General features: G+C 62.7%; 2 protein-coding genes across 4 annotated transcripts; one reads left to right on the top strand and one right to left on the bottom strand.

Annotated features, from left to right (window-relative positions):
* Nucleotides 1–404: 404 nt before the first annotated feature.
* Nucleotides 405–15,369, top strand: LOC112987259 (tyrosine-protein phosphatase non-receptor type substrate 1-like). 2 transcript variants are annotated; one of them, XM_026107061.2, is made up of 9 exons: nucleotides 405–670; nucleotides 1,143–1,236; nucleotides 8,319–8,669; nucleotides 9,120–9,434; nucleotides 9,559–9,906; nucleotides 10,616–10,717; nucleotides 11,743–11,764; nucleotides 12,424–12,463; nucleotides 13,316–15,369. In XM_026107061.2, exons 2-9 carry the CDS (start codon nucleotides 1,155–1,157, stop codon nucleotides 13,568–13,570), a joined length of 1,515 nt encoding a protein of 504 aa, XP_025962846.2. In that variant the 5' UTR covers nucleotides 405–670; nucleotides 1,143–1,154; the 3' UTR covers nucleotides 13,571–15,369. The 2 variants fall into 2 exon arrangements, with proteins under 2 accessions (XP_025962846.2, XP_025962845.2); XM_026107060.2 differs by having other exon boundaries at nucleotides 405–875.
* A 1,725-nt stretch (nucleotides 15,370–17,094) lies between these two features.
* Nucleotides 17,095–20,610, bottom strand: PDYN (prodynorphin). Of its 2 annotated transcripts, XM_064521671.1 has the most exons (6): nucleotides 19,972–20,610; nucleotides 19,300–19,362; nucleotides 19,085–19,182; nucleotides 18,885–18,931; nucleotides 17,764–17,910; nucleotides 17,095–17,658 (listed from the first exon to the last, which is right to left on the bottom strand). In XM_064521671.1, exons 1-6 carry the CDS (start codon nucleotides 20,589–20,591, stop codon nucleotides 17,206–17,208), a joined length of 1,428 nt encoding a protein of 475 aa, XP_064377741.1. In that variant the 5' UTR covers nucleotides 20,592–20,610; the 3' UTR covers nucleotides 17,095–17,205. The 2 variants fall into 2 exon arrangements, with proteins under 2 accessions (XP_064377741.1, XP_064377742.1); XM_064521672.1 differs by lacking the exons at nucleotides 18,885–18,931; nucleotides 19,972–20,610 and having other exon boundaries at nucleotides 19,085–19,731.
* Between the last annotated feature and the right edge of the window lie 2,274 nt (nucleotides 20,611–22,884).

Genomic DNA, 22,884 nt, shown 5'->3' with positions numbered 1-22,884 from the left:
GCGCTGCTGAAGCTGCGGTCGCGCAGGAAGCCTGCGGCACGCGGGGCGACTCTAGCCCCGTCTTCCCAGCCCCGGGCGAGCGCTCGAGGCACTGAACCATGCCTTCCTGTGGCTCAGCTGCTTCCTGCGTCCTCCCCGGGGCTCCCTGGTGTATGCGCTTCCCGGCTCGCCCCGCGGCCGCGGGGAAGCCGCCGGGGCATCGGCTGCACCGGGGGCTGCTGCAGGAGGCACAGGAACACGAGACCTGCGGGGTTTCTTGCAGCCGTGAGACCCCAAACCAGCAGAAGCCGGGGACGGCCGGCGGCGGGTCGGGGTGGGAACTCTGCCGGCCCACCTTAAGAAAACAATGTGCGCTGCATCGGGCATGCAGAAATGACCTTACAAAAACAAGTTTGCTGCACAGCCAGGCAGTGCCCTGGCTTCTCCCCAGCCGGCAGGAAAGCTACCTTAAATCAGGGCTGACCGGAGCCCTTCCCAAGCCGGCTGGGGGGGTCTCGGCGCTGAACTGGTACATTGTTGAGAGCAGAGCCCCATCAGGTCCCGAGTGCTAGGCAACGGGGATGGGGAGGCGGCGCGCAGAGACATCATCAGCGCCAGAAAAGCGGAGGGGGAGACAGGACTGCGGCGAGGCAGACGCGCGCCGCCGAGCCCCGCCAGCGGGACGGTGAAGGTGAAGCCGTCGGCCCTCGAGGCCGGGGCAAGGGCATGCGCTCGCCGGCCGGCCCCGCGCGGGTGCTGAGCCTCCCCACGGGCCGGGGCTTTGCCGGGCGCCTTCCCTGCGGCCCTCGGACCCCGGTGCCTGGCCGGGAGCTGTGCCGGAGCGGGATGGGGTGCTGCTGACCGCGCGAAGCGGGTGATTCCCCCGGCTGCGCCAGGTAACGGGGCCCCAGGCTTTGCTTTCCGCGCTGCCCTGATGCTGGTGCCCGGCCGGGGCAGGACCGGGTGCGCGGCGGCGGCTCGATTCCCGTTTTGCTCAAAGCCGGCTGCGTGTGCGTGCGCTCTGCCTGCAGGCGGGGGGGGGGGACCAGCCCAGCCCTCCTTCCTCATTTTGGGGCTGAGAAGGGTAATTTCCTTTTCCATCTGCAATTCTAAACAAAAAAGCCTCAAGTTGCTTTCTGAAGCCACTCTCATTTCTGTTCCAGAAATAGCAAGCGATGGAGCTCCTTCGCAGTGTCTCCGGATCCTCCGCCGTGCCCCTGACCTGCCTGCTTCTCGTCGCCCTGCATGGCTGGCCAGGTAAGCAATGGCTCCGACTTGCTGACATATTTGCATGCTCTTTCCACAATGATTTCTTCCTCTCCTTGGTCCTTGTCCCTTCTCTCTGCTGCCCCTCCGCTCTCCTCCCGCACACCTCCTGCACGTCGCGTTATGCAGTCTCCGTGCAGGCATTTTGTACGATGACCTTTTCGTTAGATGACCTCCAGCGGGTCGACGGGATCTGCGGGGTGGGGGAGCTCCCGGGGGACTGCGGGGCCGGGCGGCTCTGCCCCCTCTCTGGGTTGCGGCGGCGGCCGCGCTCTGCAGCGTAGCTCTGCTCCCTTGCTCTGCTAGAAGCAAACTTGGAGAGACATTCCCCTTTCTAGCTAAACGAGGGCATTAGGCAGGGACAAGAAGAGGCATGTCGTTTCCACCCATTTGCTGAGCACCCTCTGCCAGCTATGCGAGAGGTAAACCTCTGCAAGCAGCAGAGATTCCTGAATTCCAGAAAAGGAGAGGAAGGCAGAGCTGGTGAGGAAACAGGGTGCTTGCCACCTTCTGCTGGCCTTTGAAGTTGTTTTTTCTGCTAACAACCCCATTTTTAGCCTCTGGGAGCTTCTAACTCTTGCTGCTCCTCTGAACTGTTGAGTGCCAAAGCAGTGGGTTTGCATCACGCCATCGCGCCGCTGGCACACTGCCTCCACCACCCAGCCCATGCCACGGAGCTGCTGCCTCCAGCTGCAAGCTCAACCTGCCCCGGGCCACCTCGGGGGTCCTGCTGTCGGCCTCTCGGGTGCCGAAACTCTTTCCAAGGCTTGTGGCTCTTCTGGCCTCTTGCAAGGGCTCGGAGGTTCAGAACGAAAGGGAAGGATCAAGGTTTATTCCTCTCCCTGGCTTGTTTCTGTTCCCTCACTGGGAACAAGAAGCTTATTGACCTACCAGGAACCAGCTCCCATGGTGGCTGCTGCTTTCAAGGATGTTTCGCTTTGCTGCTGTTAATCTTGTGTGATATTGCTAAGAAATCGTTCTCCTTCCTGCCCCATGTTACCTGTGCCCATGCGAAGGGGCAATGCTTTTTTTGATAACCTTGTGGGCCAACAGCAATTCACTGAGTTCAGGAGCATCTTGTCATTGGGATTTTGCCTAGTCTTTCCAAATCTTGCATTTTCCAGCTGGAGCCCTCTAAATTCACAGCCTTGGTCTATTTTGAAATCCTAGAGTCTCTTCTGCTAGTCTTTGGCTCCCCCCAAGATCACCACCAGGCCATTGTCCCATTGTGCTTTGCCCATGTCTGGGCACCTGCGCCTGCTTCTGCTCCTGGAGCTGAGCTCCCGGCTCCTGCCCGGACAGGATGCCTTGTCACCATACTGCATGCTCTTCCCAGCCATCCCACGTAGCGAGTGGATGAAAGCCACTGTCTTGCAGGCTGATCAGAAATGTTTACCGTCAAAGCTTTATTTCGACAGAGACTTGAGCCTGACTCTGCAGAAACTTGAGCAGAAAGCAAATGCTTTCAGCACAACATTCCTTCCTTTTTGAGTTGCTTGATCACAACTGAGAAATGTTGGCCCCAAGCTGAAAACTCTGAGCTGCTGAAAGCCAAGAAGGCTTTGGCTGTGACTTCCAGCTTCTCAATGAACCATTACAATTTCCTACCAGAAATGAATAGCTAAAACAAAGCTGTTCCATTTAATCAAATGTGGCCCCAGAGTAAAGAACCTGATTTTTCCAAGCCAGAGCCATAGAAAAAGACCATCCTGGCTCCCTGATGGGGCAAAGGCATTGGGTTAGAGGGGTAATTTGTACCAGTGATTTCCCATGACAATATGCAGACTTCTTACCATGTAGATATCCAGTTCAGACACTGCAGTGATCCCTCCTGGGGCCACTGGTCAAACTGTCTGCTGAACTCTGGAGGACCTGGCACAGCCTCCTGCTGCTGGAGGAAGGCTGCTCCGACATGCTTCCTGGGGAAGCAAGGGGGAAAGGGAAAATCCAGTGGGATATTTTTCTGCAAGGCCAAAAAAGAGCAGAATGCTGGAAAGCAAAATTGCAAAGTTCCCTTGCAAAATCTGAGTCATGACAGCACTTCCATGTAGATTTTCTTCTCAACTGAGGGACTTCAGCTACATCTCCTGGAGACTCCAAGGAGGAAGAAATCTGTTTGGTTCGGGGGCTTTGGCTTTAAAGCTGCTTTTCTCCTAATGTTGTAGGAAGGAAGGTCAAATGGTGGCTGTGTGATCTGATTCTTCCTCTGATACCATGTATATGAAATACAGCCTTTACCATAACCCTCCCCGAGCCCCTCTGGAATCTGCATAGCACTGTACAACTATCCCTGGATCTTTCCTTGTCTTCCTCTGAGCTGCAAATTCCAGGCTCTTTTTATAGTTGGCACCTGTTATTTTCCTTAATGGGGATCCCCACTGCAGGTGAAATCCCAGGCATCAAACCCGGGGAATTATTTTGGGGCTGCTTTGCGCATCGGGACATTCATTCAGCGGGCGACAGTGATGCAACTCCCAAATGCTAGTGGCCAGCTGCACATTTCCCCTTGAGCATGTGGCCCTCCTCTAGCAGTCCCAAAACTCCTTACCCAGCTACTTCTGAAGAAAATCTATTTTTACCAGAAACTATTTAAGCACTCTCTCCTGAATTAAACCTCAGCCTCTTGCAATCTGTTCAGTATCAAATACTTCAAAAGGTGCAATACAGGGGGAAAAAATGTGTCGCTGAGACAAGACTTCCACTGCAGTGGGAGAGCAAGGCATGGTTTTGCTCTCAAACTGAACAAAATAATGGGATTATTTTGGGTGGGTGCTGCCGGATCAGGCTCGGCACTGTCTGTGCTTGTGCCTTTTCTCTGGGCCAGGAGTGCCGTAATGCACTTCGACCTGTGCCGCTTCCCACCGCTGCCTCCTGCACGCTCCGGGCCCGCGTTGATGCCCACGGGAAACAGTTGCCTGGTGGTTTCAGGGCTCTTAAACTCTTTGCTAATTCTGGAGTGTAGGATAGAGCGGATTAGAGGGTCAAAGCATCTAAGCGCCCCTTGATCTCGGTAGCAGAAGCATTGCGCTTTGTAAGCGGTCAGAGCGGTCTTCTAAGAAAACAGCTTCATCCGATGGTGCCATCAAACGCGGTGGGTGGGAAGCAATTTTTGCATTCATGTTTTGCATGAATGTTTGCTCTGGAGCGAAGCACAGCGGGAAGCAATGGGAAGTGTGCGCTGTGTTTGCAGCACGAACATCTCCCGTGAGCTCACGCGTGGTGCGCGAGCATGTTGCGCATGGAAGTGCTGGGATTGCCGGTGCCACTGGGAACACCTGCGGGAGACGGGCCCGGCGGGGTGCCGGCCTCGGCAGCTCGCCCTTGGGAGCACCTAGAAACAGGGAGGAGGAAGCTTTCTGCTTCTGCAAGGGGAAGCTGCTGTCGTGGGGGCAGGGAGAAGCTGGAGCTCCAGTGGAAACTTTGCATTTTCTGACTTGCATATTCTGGGGTTTTCGAGCAGCTTCCCCTTTGCATGCTCCCATGGCAGGGGGAGGGTGGTGGCTGTTGTTGGAGTTTGAAGCCGCATTGAGCAAGCGGTGGGTCAAATCCACCCCTTGGGGTGAGGAGCGGGAGGCAGCGAGGCTGGGAGGAGGCAGGGCAGCCGCTCGCGGTGGCTCCTGGGACCATCGCGGGCTCGTTAGCTGAGTGCTGTTAGCTGCTCTCGTTAAGGCAAGGTGGTGATAACGTGGCGTATTGTGGACGGAGCTCGTGTACGGCAAACCTCCCACGAGCGCTGTGACGGGAACGCCAGCCGGGCGGATCCGCAGGAGCGCCGAAACCCGCTAAACTGGAGCCAAGTGGCTCGCAGCAGAAACAGGCAAAAGCCGTGTTTCACTCCTAACCGAGAGGCTATTTAGAGCTGTGCAGGGTTTTTCCAAGGCGACCAAGAGAGCAAAAGCCGCCTGCGAAGGCTCCTGGCAGCCGGCACCGGCAGCAGCCCAAAGTCCCTAGCTCCTCGGTGGCTTCATGGCAGCCCTTGAGGCACCAGCGCTGGGTGAAACGCAGCTGGGGGCTGCAGGGCTGGGGGACAGCATGGCAGATACCTGTATCTATAGGTGTATGTAGGTATTCCCCCATCACGGGGAAGGCGGCAGTGCTGGCATGCTTCATGCCGGCTCCGCACTGCCCATACAGCTGGACTGTGCCACTTGCCTCGGCCGCGCTCCGGCTCCACGTCCCCCGGCACAGGCACTGCCCCCAGCGCTCCGCTCCCCGGGCGCCGCGCACGCCTCTCGCGGCTCGACAGATGGAGAGAGGGAGGATGAAGAGGAAGCGCCGGTGGCTCCGTCGTGCGCTCAGCGAGCCTGCGTGCCGCGCGCCGGGGCGGCTGCAGCGTGCTGGCTGCCTTCCTGGCAAGGGAGCTTGCTGCCCGGCGGCCGCAGGTCGGCCTCGGCCCTGGCACCCTGTGTGGAGGCTGCCTTTCCCTGGGTGCAGGCCCTGTCGCCATGGCAACCTGCCTGGGCTGGGGGCCGCCATCTTGGGTGCTGCCTGGGCCGCCATCTTGGCAGGGCGCTGGGGGCTGCCATGGCGAGCGAGGCTTCCTCTGTGCTGTGAGCGAGCCGTGAGGCAGCGCGAGCTTCGCTTGCTGAGCAGAGTGGGGTGAATAACTAATGAGCATCTCCCTGGGAGGAATGTGGGCGCCGGGGCCGTGAGGCCTGCAGAGGCCCAAGGGGGCCCACGCTGGAGCTGATCTGCCCGGCTGCCCATGCCGGGTTGCTCTTGTGGCCCCGGGTTAGGGACGAAGCTGCAAGCCAGAGGGGCAGTGGGTGTTTCTGTGCTTTTAAACTTCCTCTCAGCGTTGCTCAACTGCCGCTTGCGAAAGGGCAGCCGGCGATGGAGGTGCCGAGTGCGAGCGGCAGTCAGCAGGCGTTATCTGAGAAACGCGGGCGCCAGGGAGCCATTCCTGAAGCCCGGGCTGTCGCTGCTCGGGCAGAAAATGGAGGCTCAGCCTGGAAGGTGCACGCTCAAACGTGACAGAAGCTGGGTTTCCACCTTCCCAGCTCATCTGCTGGGATGAGCTCGGGACGGCTGTGCCGGCCTTGCTGTAGTTTTGAAGGGACATGTCAAGGGCCTGATGCCTTCAGCTGTGGGCATCAGCCTGTGAAAGGGATGGGGCGCTGCCGACTTAACGCCATGCACAAAGGCTTCATCTGGGGACCTCGATGCCAGAAAAAATCTCACCCTTGATAATTCTTTGGCCAGATCAAGTATTTATACAGGTAGTGAGAATGTGGGTACATAAAATGAGGCTGAAAATCGCAAGGGTTTAGTAACTCCTCACAATCCTCTCAAGTCTCAATGTGGGAAGCAGCTGCTGACTGAAAGGACTGGAGAAGCTTTTCCTCCAGTAGGTCCTTCTGAGAAGGTCCTGCTAAGGAATTTTGTCTTTTTTTTTTTTATCGAGCTGATGGTCTTGCGTGGAGGCAGGGCAGGGTTTCTCGGCATGAAGCTGCTTTCTGCTAGAGGAGGAACCTCAGCAGGGCTAAAGTGGCTCCAAGGGGAGCCTTAGCAGGGGTCGCTATCCTTTGTTTTATGGTGTGAAAGATTTGGGGTGCAGCTGCCAACCCTCCACCCCAAAGCGCTGGTGACCAGGGCTTCCTGATGCAGCCGTTCCGCAGCGAGCACAAAGCCACCACGCGTGTCCAGCAGCCCTCATCCATATGCTCCTAACACCAGTCAACTGCAATGGCAATTACATGTTCGGATACAACAGTCTGTGTGACCAGCGACACCGTTTGTGTGCTGCCCGTCAGCTCGGGGAACATGGTGGTCGGCAACGTCTGGCCCTCGCTAGGGCTCCTGTTACCGGCAGGGGAATTTACACAGCTCTCTCCCACGTCTCTCCTGCATGGCTTAAAAATGTTCCCTTAAGCAATGACATGTATTGAAATCTTATTCAATTAAGTTGCAATAACTATACTGGTATGACAAGTGTTGCCAAAATTAATACATCAAGGAGCTGTGTGTGTAGGCTCCGGAGTGTCTGTCGGTGATACTGCAGCTGTTTCATGAAGCCTGGGACGCGGCATCGCTTACGACTTCTGCTGAGACTGCTCCTTCTGCCCAGCTTCTGCCAGGCAGGTCTCACCTGGCTGTGGGGAGTTCAGTCCTGCCATCCCTGCTGGCTCCAGCTGTAATTCCACCCAGGGCTGCTTTTATTATTGTCTACCAGAAGGGAAACTAGAGCCCCTGCACTTTTTTCCAGAGACCTCAGAGGAAATTCTCCTTGCCTGACTGTACATGTACAAAGGTGTGTTAGCACCCTTGTTTACACAGGCGAGGGGACTCTCCGGCACACTAGCTGGCCAGGCACAGTGCGTTTCTATTTGCACTGCGAAGGACAACAGTCAGCTGGATTAGGAAGCTACATTATTGAGATGCTTCAAAGGGAACAGATTTCCTCTATCGGTGACAAGTAGGAATAACTTCTGCCTAACTGGTGTAGGCTTCAGCTTGTAACTGTGTTCTGGTAGAACAAATCGGAACTGGAGTTCAATAGAAATTGGAGAGATTAAGTGCAGAAAATGTGGTATGACTTGTGCATCTGTGAAGAGAACTTGCTTTTGGAGAGTGTTGTGTTTTATGCCCTTGCATCCATCAGTCGGGAGGAGACCCTGTAAAATGGGACACAGCAGGGCATGCCAGTAAGACTCAGCACCTGGGACTTGTTTGACATTTTGGCTGTACAGAGTACTAGACCCTGTTCAGTAAAGATGCAGCTGTCTCAACTTCACTGCTGAGGCCTGCAGTCAGACAGAGCTCTGTGCCTGCTCTTCCCCAGCCTTGCCTGCTTGAGTGCTGGCCCAGGGCTTTGGCACAGTCCTGTTGCCCTCGGTCCCTGCTGACAGCCTTGTGCATACCTGTAGACATGGCCCCATCCCACCGCAGCAGTGGGCCGGAGCATGACAGTGGGAGCTTTGCAGAGCTCTGCCGGGGAGGGCTCTGCAGGCAAGCAAAGAGCCTGGACTGATACTTGGGTTGTCAGTTATTATTGAGGGAAGAACTCTAAGATCAGGGCTGCAGGGCACCTCCTGCATATGAGGAGTACATAATTGAGCTTGGTTTTGTTCCAGGTGCCGGTGCTCAGGAGGACAAGAGCTTCCAGCTGTGGCAGCCCCAGGGGCAGGTGTCGGTGTCCGTGGGGCAGACGCTCACCCTGCACTGCACCGTATCCAAACACGCTATGGCGGGACCCGTGAAGTGGCTGAAGACTTTCGGCAGCAGTAAAGAGGTCATTTATGATCAGAAAGGCCCCTTCCCCCGTGTGACAAGGGCGGTGAACGAGTCCAACACAAATTACACCATCCACATCAGTAAGGTCCGGGTCGAGGATGCCGGGACCTATTACTGTGTGAAGTTTAAGAAAGGAGAGGAGCAGGATGAGGAGTATTCATCGGGAGCGGGCACGGAGGTGTTTGTGCATGGTGAGTGGTGCTCTCGGCTCTGCCACAGCCCCCCGGAGCAGCTCCCGGCCGGGAAGCGGCCCCGTCGGCGCGGCTGCCCTCCGTCACAGCGGGCTCCGGGGCGAGCGGGGCTGGGCGGGGGCCCTGCGCCCCCTCCCCTGCCCAGGCCGCGTTCCCTGCCCACGGCAGGAGCAAGCAGGCAGCTCGGGGGGTCCCTCCTGGAGAGCTGCCCGGCAGCCAGGGCCGCAGGCTGGGCACAGCCGCCTCCCCCGCGAAGCCCCTGCTGCCCGGCTCTGCTCCGGGAACGGGGGGCGGGAGGGGGGTCGTGCGGGGGCCTGTCCGTGGCAGTGTCTGTGCCCCAGCCCAGAGCGCTCTGCCTGCTGCGGGAGAGCCTGTGTCCCTCGCCCTGGAGCTCTGCGGCCCCGGGGGTCGGGGGGCACCTGGCCCATGGGTAACCGCCTCTCCCCGCAGCCAGCCCCACGTCAGTGGCTGTGTCTGGGCCTGAGCACAGAGCGGAGCCGGGCAGCTTGGCGCGTTTCACCTGCACGGCCGGAGGCTTCTTCCCCAGAGACATCAGTGTGGAATGGCTCAAAAACGGGGCCCCGGTAAGAGCTCCGGGGCCCTGGGTCACCGCCGGGCAGACAAACTCCTCCTACGACATGGTCAGCGCGGTGGAGGTGACCCTGCGGGCTGCCGACGTCCGCTCCCAGCTCACCTGCACGGTCAAGCACTCCACTCTGCCCGCCCCGCTGAGGCAGACGTACAACCTCAGCGACGCTGTGCGAGGTGAGGGCTCGGCGGGACCGTCGCTCGGAGCATCCCGCTCCCGAGGCCGTGAGCGGGGCTCGGCGCGGGGAAGGGGCCCGGGCGGATGCGGGTGCTGGGCACCGAGCGCCCCTTCTCTTTGCAGTGCCGCCCACCGTGCGGGTGCTGCCTGACCTGCCCAACCCCGTCGAGGTGAACAAGACCGTGAACTTCACCTGCTCCGCGGAGGGGTTTTATCCAGACGCGGTGACCCTCACCTGGCTGGAAAACGGGGTGGAGGCGAATGCGGGGAGCCCCCCGCACCTGACGGAGACCTCCCAGGGGACCTTTGAGCTGCGGAGCCTCCTGGAAGTGCAAGCGACGGAGGAGAAGAATCAGTCCGTGTTCACCTGCCGGGTGGTGCACGACTCCCAGAGCCCCGTCAGCAGCGCCGTGACCCTGCAGATCGCCGTGCCGGCTGCCGACCGGGGCCCAAATGACGAGTCGCTCGCAGGTAAGGGTGAGCGTGAGCCCGCCACTGGCCTTAGACGCGGTCCCTGAGGAGGAGGTGAGCCCTTCTGCCCCAGCTGCCGTGCAACCTGCCGCTCCCGGAGCGGCGCAGAGCCCGGCCCAGGCTCGCTGCGGCCCGGCTCCGTGGGGCCCGGGGACTTGTTGAATCCCGGAGGCGGCAACCAGGACTCGTGAGCGCTGGCGCAGGATTCGGTGCGCTGCAGCTCCGACCCAGCAGAACCGGCCCGTCCCAGCCAAGGCCAGCGGGTTTAGGGACAGGAGACCTGTCTCCGTATCAGGGTGACGCTGCTAGGACTGGAACTGTCAACCCTAGCGCTCAAGGTGTCACCGCCCTGAGGCCCCCTCCCAAACTGTTCTCCCATTAGGCACAGCACTGGAGTGGTGGCCTGGCACCATCAGGGCCTTTTCCAAATTTGCCAGGATGGCTCCTGTGCCTGGCCTGCCCAGCGGAGCCTCCCACCCAGTCCTGCAGGGCCCCATGCCAGGGCCTGGCTGTCAGGCCCTGGAAGGGGACAAAGCCAAGGAGCTGTCTGTCCCAGGAACTGTGCTGCTTTTGAGCCCCTTCATGCTGCCAGGCATGGCAAGGAAGCAGGGAACCTCCTTCTCATCAGCTGTAAAGATGCAGGCAGTCATGCTGGTACCAGCATTTGCAGACCTATGGTAGCACCTGTCTTGTCTCATTCTCATTTCAGGCAATTTAACCCTCATATACATTGCAGTGGGAGTGATCTGCACTGTGCTGGCACTGCTGGTGATTGCTATTCTCTACCTCATCCGGGCAAAACAGAGCAAAGGTAAGGTAATCAGGTGTGGCAGGGAAAGCAGCTGCTTCTCCCCCTTTCTTCCTCCTGAGTGTCAGTGCTTTGACTCTAAAATTCATGGCAGTAGTAGCGCAGCTCCTGGAGGAAGGGGAGGGCAGAGCAGAATTGAACAGATTATTTGCACGCTACTGGGCAAACCTCTACCTGGTGCCGCCACATGCCAATTTCTGCGCTTTGCGGTGATCTGACACCTGAGAAACCTGACTAGACCCATAGATTCAGGCTGGCTTCAGCAGAGCAGAATTGCATTCATGGTCTTCAAGACTGTGACCTTCTCTGCCACCACCTGTGTTCCTCTGCCAGGCCTGACCTCTGTGCCCCAAGCTGTGCTGCTCTTGCCAGCACCCTCAGATGTGGCAACACTTCTTTCCCACTAAGCTCAGCTTGGTGCCATTCACCATGAAGGTCTTCCCAGGGCTTCTAGAAGGTGCTGGCTGGCTGTGTTGGGTTCCTGCAGCCAAAGCTACTGCTTTCTCCTGCAACACAGCCAGGGCCTCCAGGTTTCCTGACCCCTAATCCTGAGGGGAGGCTGAGGAGGAGGGGGTGAAGTGGTTGGCAGGAGCAGGAGGGATGCCAGGAATGAGTCTCCTCCCTCTGCTTTGTCCTAGAGCCCCCTAGGCCTGAACATCTTCAAGAAGGGTAGGAAGTGATCAAAAGTCCTCAATGAGATTAAGTTTAATGTCTCGGAGCTCTGATACTGCCAGGACCAGCCTCCTGGCCTGCTACTGTACTTGTTCAACGAGGCTTCCAGTAACAGTGTCAAATATGCTCTTTTTGAGCACAATTCCTTTTGCACAAGATCTGAGTAAAACATCTAACACCACTCTAGATCTCCTGCCCTCTACCATGAAAAGTTCTGCAGTAATGAAGTGAAACTTCAGAAAAATGCCTCTGGAAAAACATGTGCTTCTGCTTTTGCAGCACTGTGCACATGGGCTCACATGCCTCAGTGTAACCGGGGGTTACTTTGTTTCCTAAACTATTTCTCTTTTTGGCAGGTAAAAGCTCCCCATCTGTTAGGTAAGTGCTGATTTCTCTGTTCACCAGATTATTGAATTATCTGAGGGTGCTATGAGGTGGACACCTTCAGCTGGAAACAGGGGTGCTCTGGCATCGGGACCGAGCGAGGAGCCCAGCTAATGTCACTGTGTGACTGCTTCCTTGGCAGGGCGGCCTGCTCCCTAGGCAGCTCTCCCAAGGACTTGCTGCTTGTGCTTGGACAAGGTCACAGGTGTGAGGAGAGGGTGTTTCCTCATGGCCAGCAGAGCTGGATCCCAAAAGCTGTTGTGAAAGGAGAGGTAGGAGCCCAGGCTCCTGGAGGGAAAAGCATGTGGGAGACATCTCCCACTAGGAGACATGCAGCTTCTGGTCTGGCAGCTGATCTCCCAGGAAGCTGTTCTGCCACAGCACCAGTGAACTCTGCACGACCAGCAGCTGAGCCTCCATCCTCCCTGCTTGCTAAGTGACCTCGCACCCAAATGCTTGGCTTTTGGTGAGGCTGGGGACCATCTATTTGTTCAGCCTGCAGAAATGTGGCTGTAGGGAAGGAGACCAGCTGAGTGGCACTGCTGGAAGGACCTTGTTTCCCATCTAACCACTTGTCCCCCAGATGCGCTGTCACTAGTAAAGAGGCAACAGGGCACTTCATTGATCTGGTTTGTTTTGTTTTCCCTCTGCAGGTTACATGAGCCAGAGAAGAGTAGTGGGGCGGCTACCCAGGTGTGTAACTTAACTCTTGGAATTGGGGAGGGGAGAATAATCAGGAAAATACCAGATGCTGGAGCAGAACCTGACAATTACTGCATGAAACATTTAAGTGTCATTCAGCTGTGGCTGAGGAGAAGGGGAAAAACTACTCCTGGGGATGGGGATAGCTACTTCCCAGTATCTTATCTGCTTCCCAGTATCTTATATGCCTCTGCCCCCTCTCCTTTTTCTCCCAGGAAAGTCTGGGTTTATTATGGCTAGAACCAGCTGTGCAACAGCCAAGGAAGCTATTTGTGGAGTTGTTTTGCATTTGGTGACGCAGTTATGAGCAATGTCATGATCAGCAACAATCTGCCCATCCCACCCAGCCTCTACCAGCTCCCATGAAAGGGGCACACAGCTGCTCTCGCTGCGCAGGCCTCACCCAATCCTGCGAGTGGCCTGGACCACGGTACCTTTGGTCAGGTCACCCACAGGGTAACAGTAGTGACTGCAGTGGGGCCCTCACAACACAATGAACTGCAGAATCTCGGGGTCCTCTGAGCCTTGTCTGCCGAGAGGCACCTCTGTAAGATCCTGGCTAGTGGTTCTTGTGAGCTCCCAACTAGCCATTGCTGCCACTGGACAAGGTGACTTGCTGAAGATACAGCACGGGGGAAGGCACTGCTGCCAGATCGTTCTAGTCTGCTGCTGGCATCCTTCCCACTTTACAAGTAGAGAAACCAAGTTGTCCCAGATTGAGCTGAAGTGGAATTGGCTCTTCTGACTGGTGATTTGGGTTGGCATGTGCAGTCAGGGATGAGGAAACTTTCATTCCTATTTCCCTTGCCCTGTCAGAGGAGAAACTCTTGTTTTCTCGCACAGGAGTCTGATCACAATAACCTGACCTATGCGGACCTCAACTTTGACAAAGAGAAGAAGAGTATCCGCCGGATCATTGAGATGAGTCAGCAATCCGAGTACGCCTGCATCCAGACCAGCCAAGCCCCCGCCACGGAGGACAACCTCACCTACGCTGACCTAGACATGGTCCACCTCAGCAAGGCACCCAAGAGGCCTGCCCCTCGCCCTGAGGAAGCCGGCTCAGAGTATGCCAGTGTCCAGATCCAGAGGAAGTGAGCAGGGCTGCAGCTGGCTGGGGCTCATGGGGGGTTGGTGATATGCAGTGGGGGCCCTCTGCCTTGGGGGAGCAGCCCTGCTCCTCCATGGGTGGATTTTGACAGAGGCACTGAATGAGAGCATTGAGGAGATGTATGTTGAGCTACGGTACCTGTATTTTGGGATGGAAATGGTGTCTGCAGCACTGGGAGGCTGCTGCAGCCTATTGCAGCTGCATCAACAGCTGGGAGTTTGCACCCCTTCCACAGAGACCTTGACTTTGAACTACAGCTCAGCAGACACCTTGGTCACTGGACAGCTCTTTCTCTTCGTGATCCCTCACATGGTTGAGGAGGCTGCTCAGCCTCAGTGCGCTGGATGTGACTGCAAGTCTCTTAAGTTCCTTGGAGCATCTTTCCAGCTATCTTCTCTCCTGACCAAGGACCACATCTCTTGGGAGAATCGGAGCTCTCTGCAGCTCGTCAGGAAGCTTGAGCTGGGCTGAGAGGACATGGGCACTCTGCTTCAAACCAGCCCTCTGAAGGAAAAGGGGCTACTGTGGGACCTGAGCCACAGCAAAGTGCTCTGTGTTGCTGTTTGAGGCCACAGAGTGTGAAGCTGCCTAGGTGACAGTAACCTGCCTGGCAGGAAGTGTTGCTGCTTGGCCAGGCTCGTTGTGACTTCCCACAGCGATCCTGTCTCTAGCAGGAACCTGCTAGGGAGGCAGCTCTGCCATCTCCGGGAAAGCACAGTGCGTGGAACACAGCAACTATGGCTTTAAAGGAAGGACGTAAGTGTCCACCTATCTCTCTTCCTAAGTGTCTCTTCTGTGGGACCATGGTCTCACTAAGGCCAATAAAACCCTTAGGCTGGGAAGGCTTGCAAGAAAGCTGCAGTTCTGCTGGCTCTCCCCTGTCACCCCATCCAAGACGGCTCCAGAGGAGCACAGTCCTTCCGTGCTGCCGGAGTCCCAGGCTGAAGAGCACCCAGACAAGGACTGCAGCTCCCAGGCTCACATCTCTGGCACAGAGCATCCTTCTTGTGAGAGCTTTCCCCCTAACTGGACAAACCAGCCTTCTCCTGGACTTGTACAAGTCCCCTGCTTCTGAGCACCAGCTGAACTGGGATTTGGGTGCCTTCAGCACCTCCTCTTAGCCAGCCCCACGTCCCCTGCCACCACCCTGCTCTTGTTCACGAGGAGAGCATGTGGGAGCAGAAGGGATCCCCAAAGGGAAGCATTCCCCACAAATAACATGTAACATGTTTTGACTGTTTGACATGTAACTGTTAATTTTTAGAGCTAAAAGACCATGTTTTGTGTGCTGTATGTGGGTGTACTGCTGTGTACTTAGCACGAGGATAAAATGTGCAGAAATAAGACCAAGGCCTCAGTAAAGACCCCCCCCCCCAAACCCCTTAGAGCTTCAGCGTCTTACGCAGCCCTCCCTGCCCTCTGCCGCAGTGGCTGGGGGCCAGGGCACGGAGAGGACCTGCATCTTCCACATCTCACAGCTGAGTGTCCCTGCTTGGCTCACCCCTCCTTCCCCGAGGACACAGAGCAAGAGCCTGGTGCCACAATCCCGCGCTGGCCAGGTTGCACCCGGGGACTGGGCCGGCTCCCTGCCAGGACTGTGTGCCCTCGGTGGCAGGCAGGGTGTCACCCCCTGACAGGTGCTTGTCTGAGGCCCAGGAGCAAGGGGGGAGTCCCGGAGACGCAGTGATGCTTTGAGAGCTACGTGACTGCTTGTACAGACCACAGCTTTTTTTTTTTTTTTTTTTTCGCTTGCGAGATATTTTTGTAATAAAAGTGAAAAGTCCTACGCTGCTCATGTGCATCAGAGCGTCCCCTGCCATGTGCTCAGGGCTGTCGGGTTGTCACCTGCGCTTCCCATCTGTGCACAGCACGGCCACGGGCGAGGTGGGAAGGCCGCATCCAGCGCAGCCTCGCAGCCCCTCCGGGGAAGGGCACCGTGTCCGCACCGCGGCTGGAGGAGGTGAGCAGCGTAGAGCCTAGGACAGCCCCTCTCCCCCGGGTCTCTGGGTGATCCCCTTTCCCGGGAGGTGACCTGGAGCCGGCTCATCCCTCTCCCCGGCCGGTGATGGCCCTAATCGGTGCCCGCTGCCGGGTGAGCGAAGCGCGTCGGCGGTGACCTCGGCCTCGGGGCCTCTCCCACCCGCAGCTCAGCCGGAGCGTGAGTCAGCGGTGCTCAGGGCTGGGGAACACGGGCGGGAGGCTCCCGCAGCTGCGGAGAGGCGCAGCCCGCGGCTGGAAAGCAGAAGTGCAAAGGGGAACGTGGTGCCCGGCCTCGGCTTCCTCTGCGCAGAGCCGCTGCAATCCAGGTCACTCCGTCCTTAGAGCACGATCAGGATGGGGACGGCTCGGCCCTGCCCTGCTGCCCCCCTGCCACGGCTGAAGCCACGGCCTGGGACCCCCTGCGGCAGCCCAGGCGTTCGCCCCCCCCCCCTTGGCCGGGGCTGTTTGGCTGGTTCTGCTCATCCAGCGGCAGAGGGGCCATGGGGCTCTCGCAGACCCCCTCTCTGTGTTGGTGGGCACGGGGGACGTGGGGAAGCGCTTATGGCCAAGGCCGGGTCAGCCCCGCGGGGGCTCGGGGCGGGAAGGGGGGCACGAGCTGCAGCAGCCCCCCCGCGCCAGCGGCACGCTGCACCGTGCACAGAGTGCCACCAAGTGCTGCGTGGGGGCCTTGCAGCGGGCACCGCGCCGGGGGCATCGCTGGCCCCCGGCATGGGCACGGCTGGCAGCTGGGCCTCCCACCCGCAGGGCGCTGTGGCTGTCCTCTCACTGCAGCCGGACCCCCCCCCCCGCACCCCCCCATCGCAGCCCCCCCAGCAGCCTGCCTGCCGGCCCAGGGGGCTGCAGCCCAGCCCGGAGCACCGGCCGCGGGGTCCCCGGCCCGGCCAGCATCGCCCGCGGCCCGCCCGCATGTCGTGCATCACCCACCATCCTCCTCCTCCTCCTCCCGCCCCGCACGACGCTGCAGCCCAGCCCGGGGGGGCCAAAGCAGACGCTCGCCACCCGCTCGGCTTCATTGGCAGCTTCCTTTTATTCGCCGGACGGAAGGGAAGGAGGGGACGGGCAGCGGCACCAGCCCTGCCTCGAGACACCGGCAGCAGGGACCTGAGGGGACAGACGGATGCGGGGACATGGGGGGGGGTGGGAGGGGGGCGTGCGCTCAGCCAAGCGCCACGTGCCCCGATGGCAGCCATCCCTCGGCCTCGCCGCCTGCCCCGACGCGGGTGCTGGGACCGCGTTAGCAAGAGCCGCCGGCTGCACGGGCCACTTCCCGGCCGAGAGGGCCTGATCCCGCTCCGGCTCATCCCTGCCGGGCCGGGAGGCCGCCGCGCCGGCCGTTGCCCCGTGCACGGTGTCCAGCCCTGCTGCGTCTCTGCAACCGCGCGGGGGGAGCGGGGTGCCCCACGCCGGCCCCGTTGCAGCAGCGACCCCCGAGTGAGGCCCGTCTGCAGCACCGCGCGGGAGACGCCGTCCCCTCCGCGCACGGGGGACGGGAGGGCGCAGCGAGAGGGGCCGACGGGGGCTGAGCTGGGTCTGCGGCGGGACGAGGCGGGGGTGCCGCCGGCGGCACGGGGCTGAGCGCGGGATGGGGCTGGGGGGGGGGGGGGGTGGACGACACCGGGCTCTATAGGGCCGAGACCTCCCCCGAGTAGGCGCTGGGGTCCTCGTCGGCCCGCGTGGCCACCTTGAACTGCCGCCGCAGGAACCCCCCGTAGCGCTTCTGATCGTCCCACTTGAGCTTGGGCCGGATCCTGCGCAGGAAGCCGCCGTAGCGCTTGTGCAGCTCCGCCGGCTCCTGCCCGGCGCCCGCGGCCCCCGGCGCCCCGCTCCGCTTGGGGTAGGTGCGCAGAAAGCCCCCGTAGCGCTTGCCCGGGGGCTCCTCGTCGCCGGGGGCCGGCGGCCGGGGCGGCGGCGCGGGGTAGTCCAGCACCTCCCCGGAGGCCGCCCGCTCGCCCGCCCTGCCGCCGCCGTCCGTCTGGCTCGCGGCCGGCTCCATCCCGTCGGCCCGGAGCGCCGGCCCGCACGGCTCCCGGGCGGCACCGCCGGGCACGGAGCCCCGGCACCCCAGCAGGCACATCTGCAACACAGCGGCCGGCGGCTCAGCCGGTGCTCGGGGCGGCCGCGTCCCGCCGGCTGCGATTCCCCCCGCTCCGCGCAACGCCCGGGGGCCGCCGGCACTCACCAGGGGCCGGACGCTCTCCGCCGAGTCCCGGGTGCGGGCGGCGCAGGCGGAGCACCGGCTCACGCAGTCCTCCGCGGCCGCCGCGGCCAGCGCCAGGCAGAGAGCCAGCGCCAGCGCCCGCCGCTCCATCCCGCGCCGCGGTGCTTCCTGGGGGGGTGAGACAGCACACGAGCCCGTCACCGGCGCCTCAGGCCGCTCCCCAAAGCGCCACGTCGTCCGCTCCCACCGGCAAAGCCCGCCGGCGCGCGGGCTGCTCCCGGGGCGCTGCACCCCGGGACGGAGGGGAAAAGCCCCGCCGGGATGCCCGGAGATGCGGCACCTCCCTAGGGACCAGCCCAGCCCTTCGCGCCCTCCGGCGCTGGCGAACACCGCCGGGGCTGCACGGGCACCCGCACCCCGAGCCGGGCTCCCGGGGCACCCAGCACCCCGAAACGGGCTCCCGACACCCCATCTCCGCCAGCGCCTCTCTTGTGCCGCTTGGGGTTTTTCCTAGCGTCGCATTTCCATGCGCTATCGCGGCGGCCGCGTTGCACGTGCCGCGGCCAGGATGAATCACCGGCTCTCCCCCCGCCTGGCCTTGGAGAAGACAAACACGGCGCTGCGGAGCCGCCGGGCAGCCGAGGCGGCGGATGCCGGTGCCGGAGCCGGAGCTCCCGGCAGCCCCGCGCACCCTCCACCGCCGCGGCGGCCGGGGCAGCGGTAAAGCTGCTGCCTGCGAGGCCCCGCGGAGCCGCTGCCAGCTCCGGCTGCCGCCCCGGGCGCGGAGGCCTGACCCAGAGGAGGCTGGCACGCGGTAGTGACGCACGTCGGAGACGATTGTATTCTCCGGCTGTATCTGCTAATGCACCGTAATTGGCGCTGATGAAGAAATGTTAATGCCACGGTATCGGTTCACGCTAAATTAAAATGTAGTTTGAATTATCCGCACCGCTGCGTGCCGCGCTCGCGGCGTTCCCGGGGAGCGGAGCCCGGCAGCCCCGCAACGCCGTCGCGAAACGCTGATGGGCGCGGGCCGAAGCCGAGATTAAAAGAAGAGGAGGCAGCCGGGAGGCCAGGGCACCGCGGGGTGACGCCGTCCGAGGGCGGCGGTGGCCTCTCCGCGCGGGTTGCCGTGCACCTACCTGGTCCCGGCGCGGTGGCAGGTCCCCCGCGGAGCTCTGCTGCCCTCCTGCGCCGCGCCGGCGGGGGAGACGGCCAGACCGCGGCGGGAGAGAGGGAGGAAAACGACGGGTGTAAGACAAAGGGGAAAGAAAACAAGCCCCGAAGGAAGGACGGACGGAAGGAGGAAGGGAAGCGGAGCGGCCGGGCGTCGCGGCGTTACCTGCAGGGAGCCGGGGGCCGAGCGTCCCGTCCCGCTCAGGCGCGCGTCCCGCCGCGGTCGGTCCGGGCAGAGCCGCCGCGGCACCGGCGGAGCAGCTCCTGCGAAGGACAGCGGCGACGCTGGGTTTCCGCCGCCCGCCCCGGCGGACGCCCGTCCTCCCCGTACGGCCGCTTCTCCTCCCACCGGGGGCTCACGGAGGCGGCTCGGGCACCTACAGGCGGTTCTGCCACGGCAGAGCGGCACCTTCCAGCAGCTCTCGTCTTCTCCTAAAGAGCGACCTGCAAACGCGCCCAGGGCAACGTTCGCGCAGAAAAAAGCCAATGAGTTTTTGGACAGACCGGCAGCAAACGACGGCCGCGCCGGGGCTGGCGAGCGCGGGAAGGCAGCAGCATCCTCCCGTCCCACCGCCCGCGCCCTTCCCGTCCCTCTCCGAGCTCCGGCTCACTTCACACTAACGAGCTCGCCCCGCGCACGTGGCAGCGGCACCGCGACGAGCCGCCGCGCAGCCACTCGAGGGGCGAGAGGAGCCCCGGTACCGGCCGTGCCGCCGTGGCCTTGAGCAACGCCGCCGGCACCGTGGCGAGATGCTCGCGGCGAGATGCTCGCGGCACCGGCATGTTTCTAAACAGACTGAGTCACGCCGGCAACAGCAGAAGCGATACCCGCGCTGCAGCCGGTGAGTCACGGCGTGCCGCGGGCAGCCGTCGGTGGGCAGCTGTCTGCCGCCGCGGGCAGCCGTCTGCAAGCGCGGGCAGCCGTCGGCGGGCGTTAGCAGCCGTTTGCAAGCGCCGGCAGCCGTTTGCAGGTGCAGGCAGCCGTTTGCAAGCGTCGGCAACCGTTTGCAAGCGTCGGCAGCCGTCGGCGGGCGCGGGGAAGTGCAGCCCTACCTGCCGGTGCTCCCGCCGCCCGGCCGCGCACCCGTGGACCGGACCGGACCGGGGCGGGGCGGGGTGCCCGCGGCCCGGCGCTGCCGCTCGCCGTCGAGCCCCGCGGCAGCCCGGGGAAGCAGCCGGAGGCACCGAGCGCGGCCGCGGGACCCCCCGGACTCGCCGCCCCGCGGCTCCGGCGCCGCTTTTATGGCCGCGGAGTCTCCTCCCGCCGCGGGCCCGGCGCAGCCCGGCGCCGCGGAGCCAATCGGGGCGCGGGAGGCTGGGAAGAAGCGGCCCCCCCCCTCCGCAGCCCCCGCGCCCGACGGGGCGGCGGAGCCTCGCGGGGACCCCGCACCGCGGGCGGCGGCGGCTCCCGGGGCGGCAGCCGCGGAGAGGAGCCCGGGCCGCGGCCGCGCATCGCCTTCCCCAGCCCGGCAGCAGCCCGGCTGCGACGCCGGTTGCCCGGGGCCTGGAGCCCCCCGCGCTGCCGGGGGTCGCGGTCTCCCCCGGGGGCGCCCGGACTCGCTGCCGGGGAGGGACCGGCCGGAGCCAAGCGGAGCCCCGCGGGTGCTTTTTACAGGAAAACCATCGTTTCCGTCACCTACATCCCCCCCCCTCCAAGGGATGAAGCACCGCATCACCCCAAGGGCGGCTGGGGCTGCCCCCCCCGGTCCCCCCCCCCGCCAGCGGAGCCCTTTGCGGCGGGGCCCCGCAGCCCCCCGGCGCAGCCCCCCCGGCGCAGCCCCCGTCCCGGTAATTGCCCCGCGGGGAGACGCTGCCGTGACAAGGCGCCTTGACGGCAGCTCCCGTCCTTTGCTCGGGGGGGGCGGGGGGGGGCTCGGATGACCCCTCTCCCTGCAGCAGAGGCGCCTTATTACCCTCCCGTCCCGCCGCCGGCCCCGGAGCGGGCGGAGGGTCCCGGCGGGGCCGGGCGGGCGCGGGGGGCTGCGGGGCCCCGGGAGAAGCGCTCCGGGGGAGCCCACCCCCCCCCCGCTTAATTAATATTCATCTGCGCTTCCTAAGGGGGAACTGCCTGTGAGTCACGCTGACATTTCCCTGGGACAATGGTAATTAAGCACCTGGGAGAGAGAGAAATGCGCGGTAATAGAAAAGTTAAGTTTTCCTAACTGCATCAGTTAAAAGCTGCGGGGAGGAGGGGGCTCGCGGGGGCCCCGGCTGCCGCACGGGCAGGGGGGAGGCGGCGGCAGGGAGCGGCACGGCCCCCAGCACCCGCCACGGCCGCGGGACCCCCTCGCCCGGCCCGGGCCCATCGCCCACCGAGGGACCCGCTCCGGGGGTGCGAACGCCCTCGGGGCGGTGGGTCGAGCTGGGGGTCCGGGAACGGCCTGGCGCCCGCCGCGGCGGGGGAACCGCAGGTCGGGGTGCTGCGGGCCCGGTGCTGCTGCGTGCACGGCGCGGGGAGCATCCGCGGGAAGCAGCCCGCCCGCGGCACACGGGGCGATTCCCATCGCGGCCCGTCGGCTCCGTCCTACTCAGCGCGGTGTTTTTCCAGAACGGGCTGCACTAAGCCGCTTGCTCACCCTCACGGCCCCGAAAGAGCCGCGGGGGCACGTGCTGGGGCCTTGTCCCCGCGCAGGGCCGTGCTCCCGCCGTGGGCGAGCCAACGCGTCCAGCCGCTCCCGGCCCGCGATGATGCGCGAGTGGCCACTCGACGCTGCCGCAGCAAGTGGCACCGAGCAGAGAGCGGCGTCACACGGGGCTGCTCCCGGGGCCACCAGCCGCGCAGCCCCGCTCCTCCCGGCCCCAGCGAAGTGGCTGAAAAGCAAAAAAAAAGCTTGCAGGAGAGGGATCCGCATGCCAGCAGCCCACCCGCGCAGCCGGCAGCGGTGCTCCCCGCGGCGTGCACCCCGCGGGACGAGGGGGACGCGCGGCCCGAGCCTGGGCAGCTGCAGGCAGCATCTGCGCTGCAAAGGGACTTTCGGTGAGATGAAAGCCGAGGGCTCCCCGGCACCATGCAGGGACGATGCACGATGTCTCAGGGAGGAGAACGAGATAAAGTTTATTTCCCAAACGCTAAGTGGAGGAGAGGCTTTTCCGGGGTGCATGCGTCCCCCCCGCCGTGGCAGGGCCGGCCGGGCTGCACGCTCGCGGCACGCACCGCGGAGGCGAGCAACGAGCTCCAGCGCTGCTCCATCGCCGCCCGCACACGGGCAAGTGACGCTCCTCGCAAAGCAAACAACGGCGGCAACGCAGCGGCAGCCGTGACCCCGCGGGAGCAGCCGCGCGTCCTCCCGAGCGGGCGGCCTTGCCGGCACGACGCACGCGGCGAGCGGGGCGAGGGTCAGCGCTGCCACTCGCACGGCGCACGCGGGGCTGCACGTGCGGGGCTGCGGAGAGGCCCCCGCCGCCCGCTCCTCCGGGGCGGCACAGCCCCTCGCTCACGGCTGCGGGAAGGGAGCATCGCCCGCCGTCCCGCGCCGCGCTGTGCCGTGCCGTGCCGCCCCGGCCGGGGATGCTCCGAGGGGGAACCGCCCGGCGGAGCAGGAGGGATGGCGCTGGCACAGCCCGGAGCGGGCGGCTGCACGCGGAGGAGCAGGGACCCCGGGGCCGTCCCGTGCCACCCACCCGCACCTACCCAATTTTTGGCTCCCCCCAACCTCTGGCCCCCAACGTGCTGTAAAATCTCCTCCCCCAGCCCCCCTGCAAGAGGCTTTCCCAGGTGCCGCTGCACGGCCCCCCCCCCACTGCCCCGTGTGCCCCACTGCCACCCCGCACCCCCCCCACTGCAAATGCACAGCCCCCCCAGGCCCCCCCCCGCATGGCCCAACGCTGCACAACTTCCTTTGCACTGTGCAAGCCACTGCACCCCCCTGCACTGCATGTCCCCCCACACTGCACCCCCCCATGCACTGCACAGCCTCCTCCACCGCCCTGACCCCCCTTTGCAATGCATGGACCCCCCCGCACTGC

The sequence above is a fragment of the Dromaius novaehollandiae genome, chromosome 16 (assembly GCF_036370855.1).
Source record: "Dromaius novaehollandiae isolate bDroNov1 chromosome 16, bDroNov1.hap1, whole genome shotgun sequence".
Classification (NCBI taxonomy): Eukaryota; Metazoa; Chordata; class Aves; order Casuariiformes; family Dromaiidae; genus Dromaius; species Dromaius novaehollandiae.
This window is presented reverse-complemented; position numbering and strand designations above follow the sequence as displayed.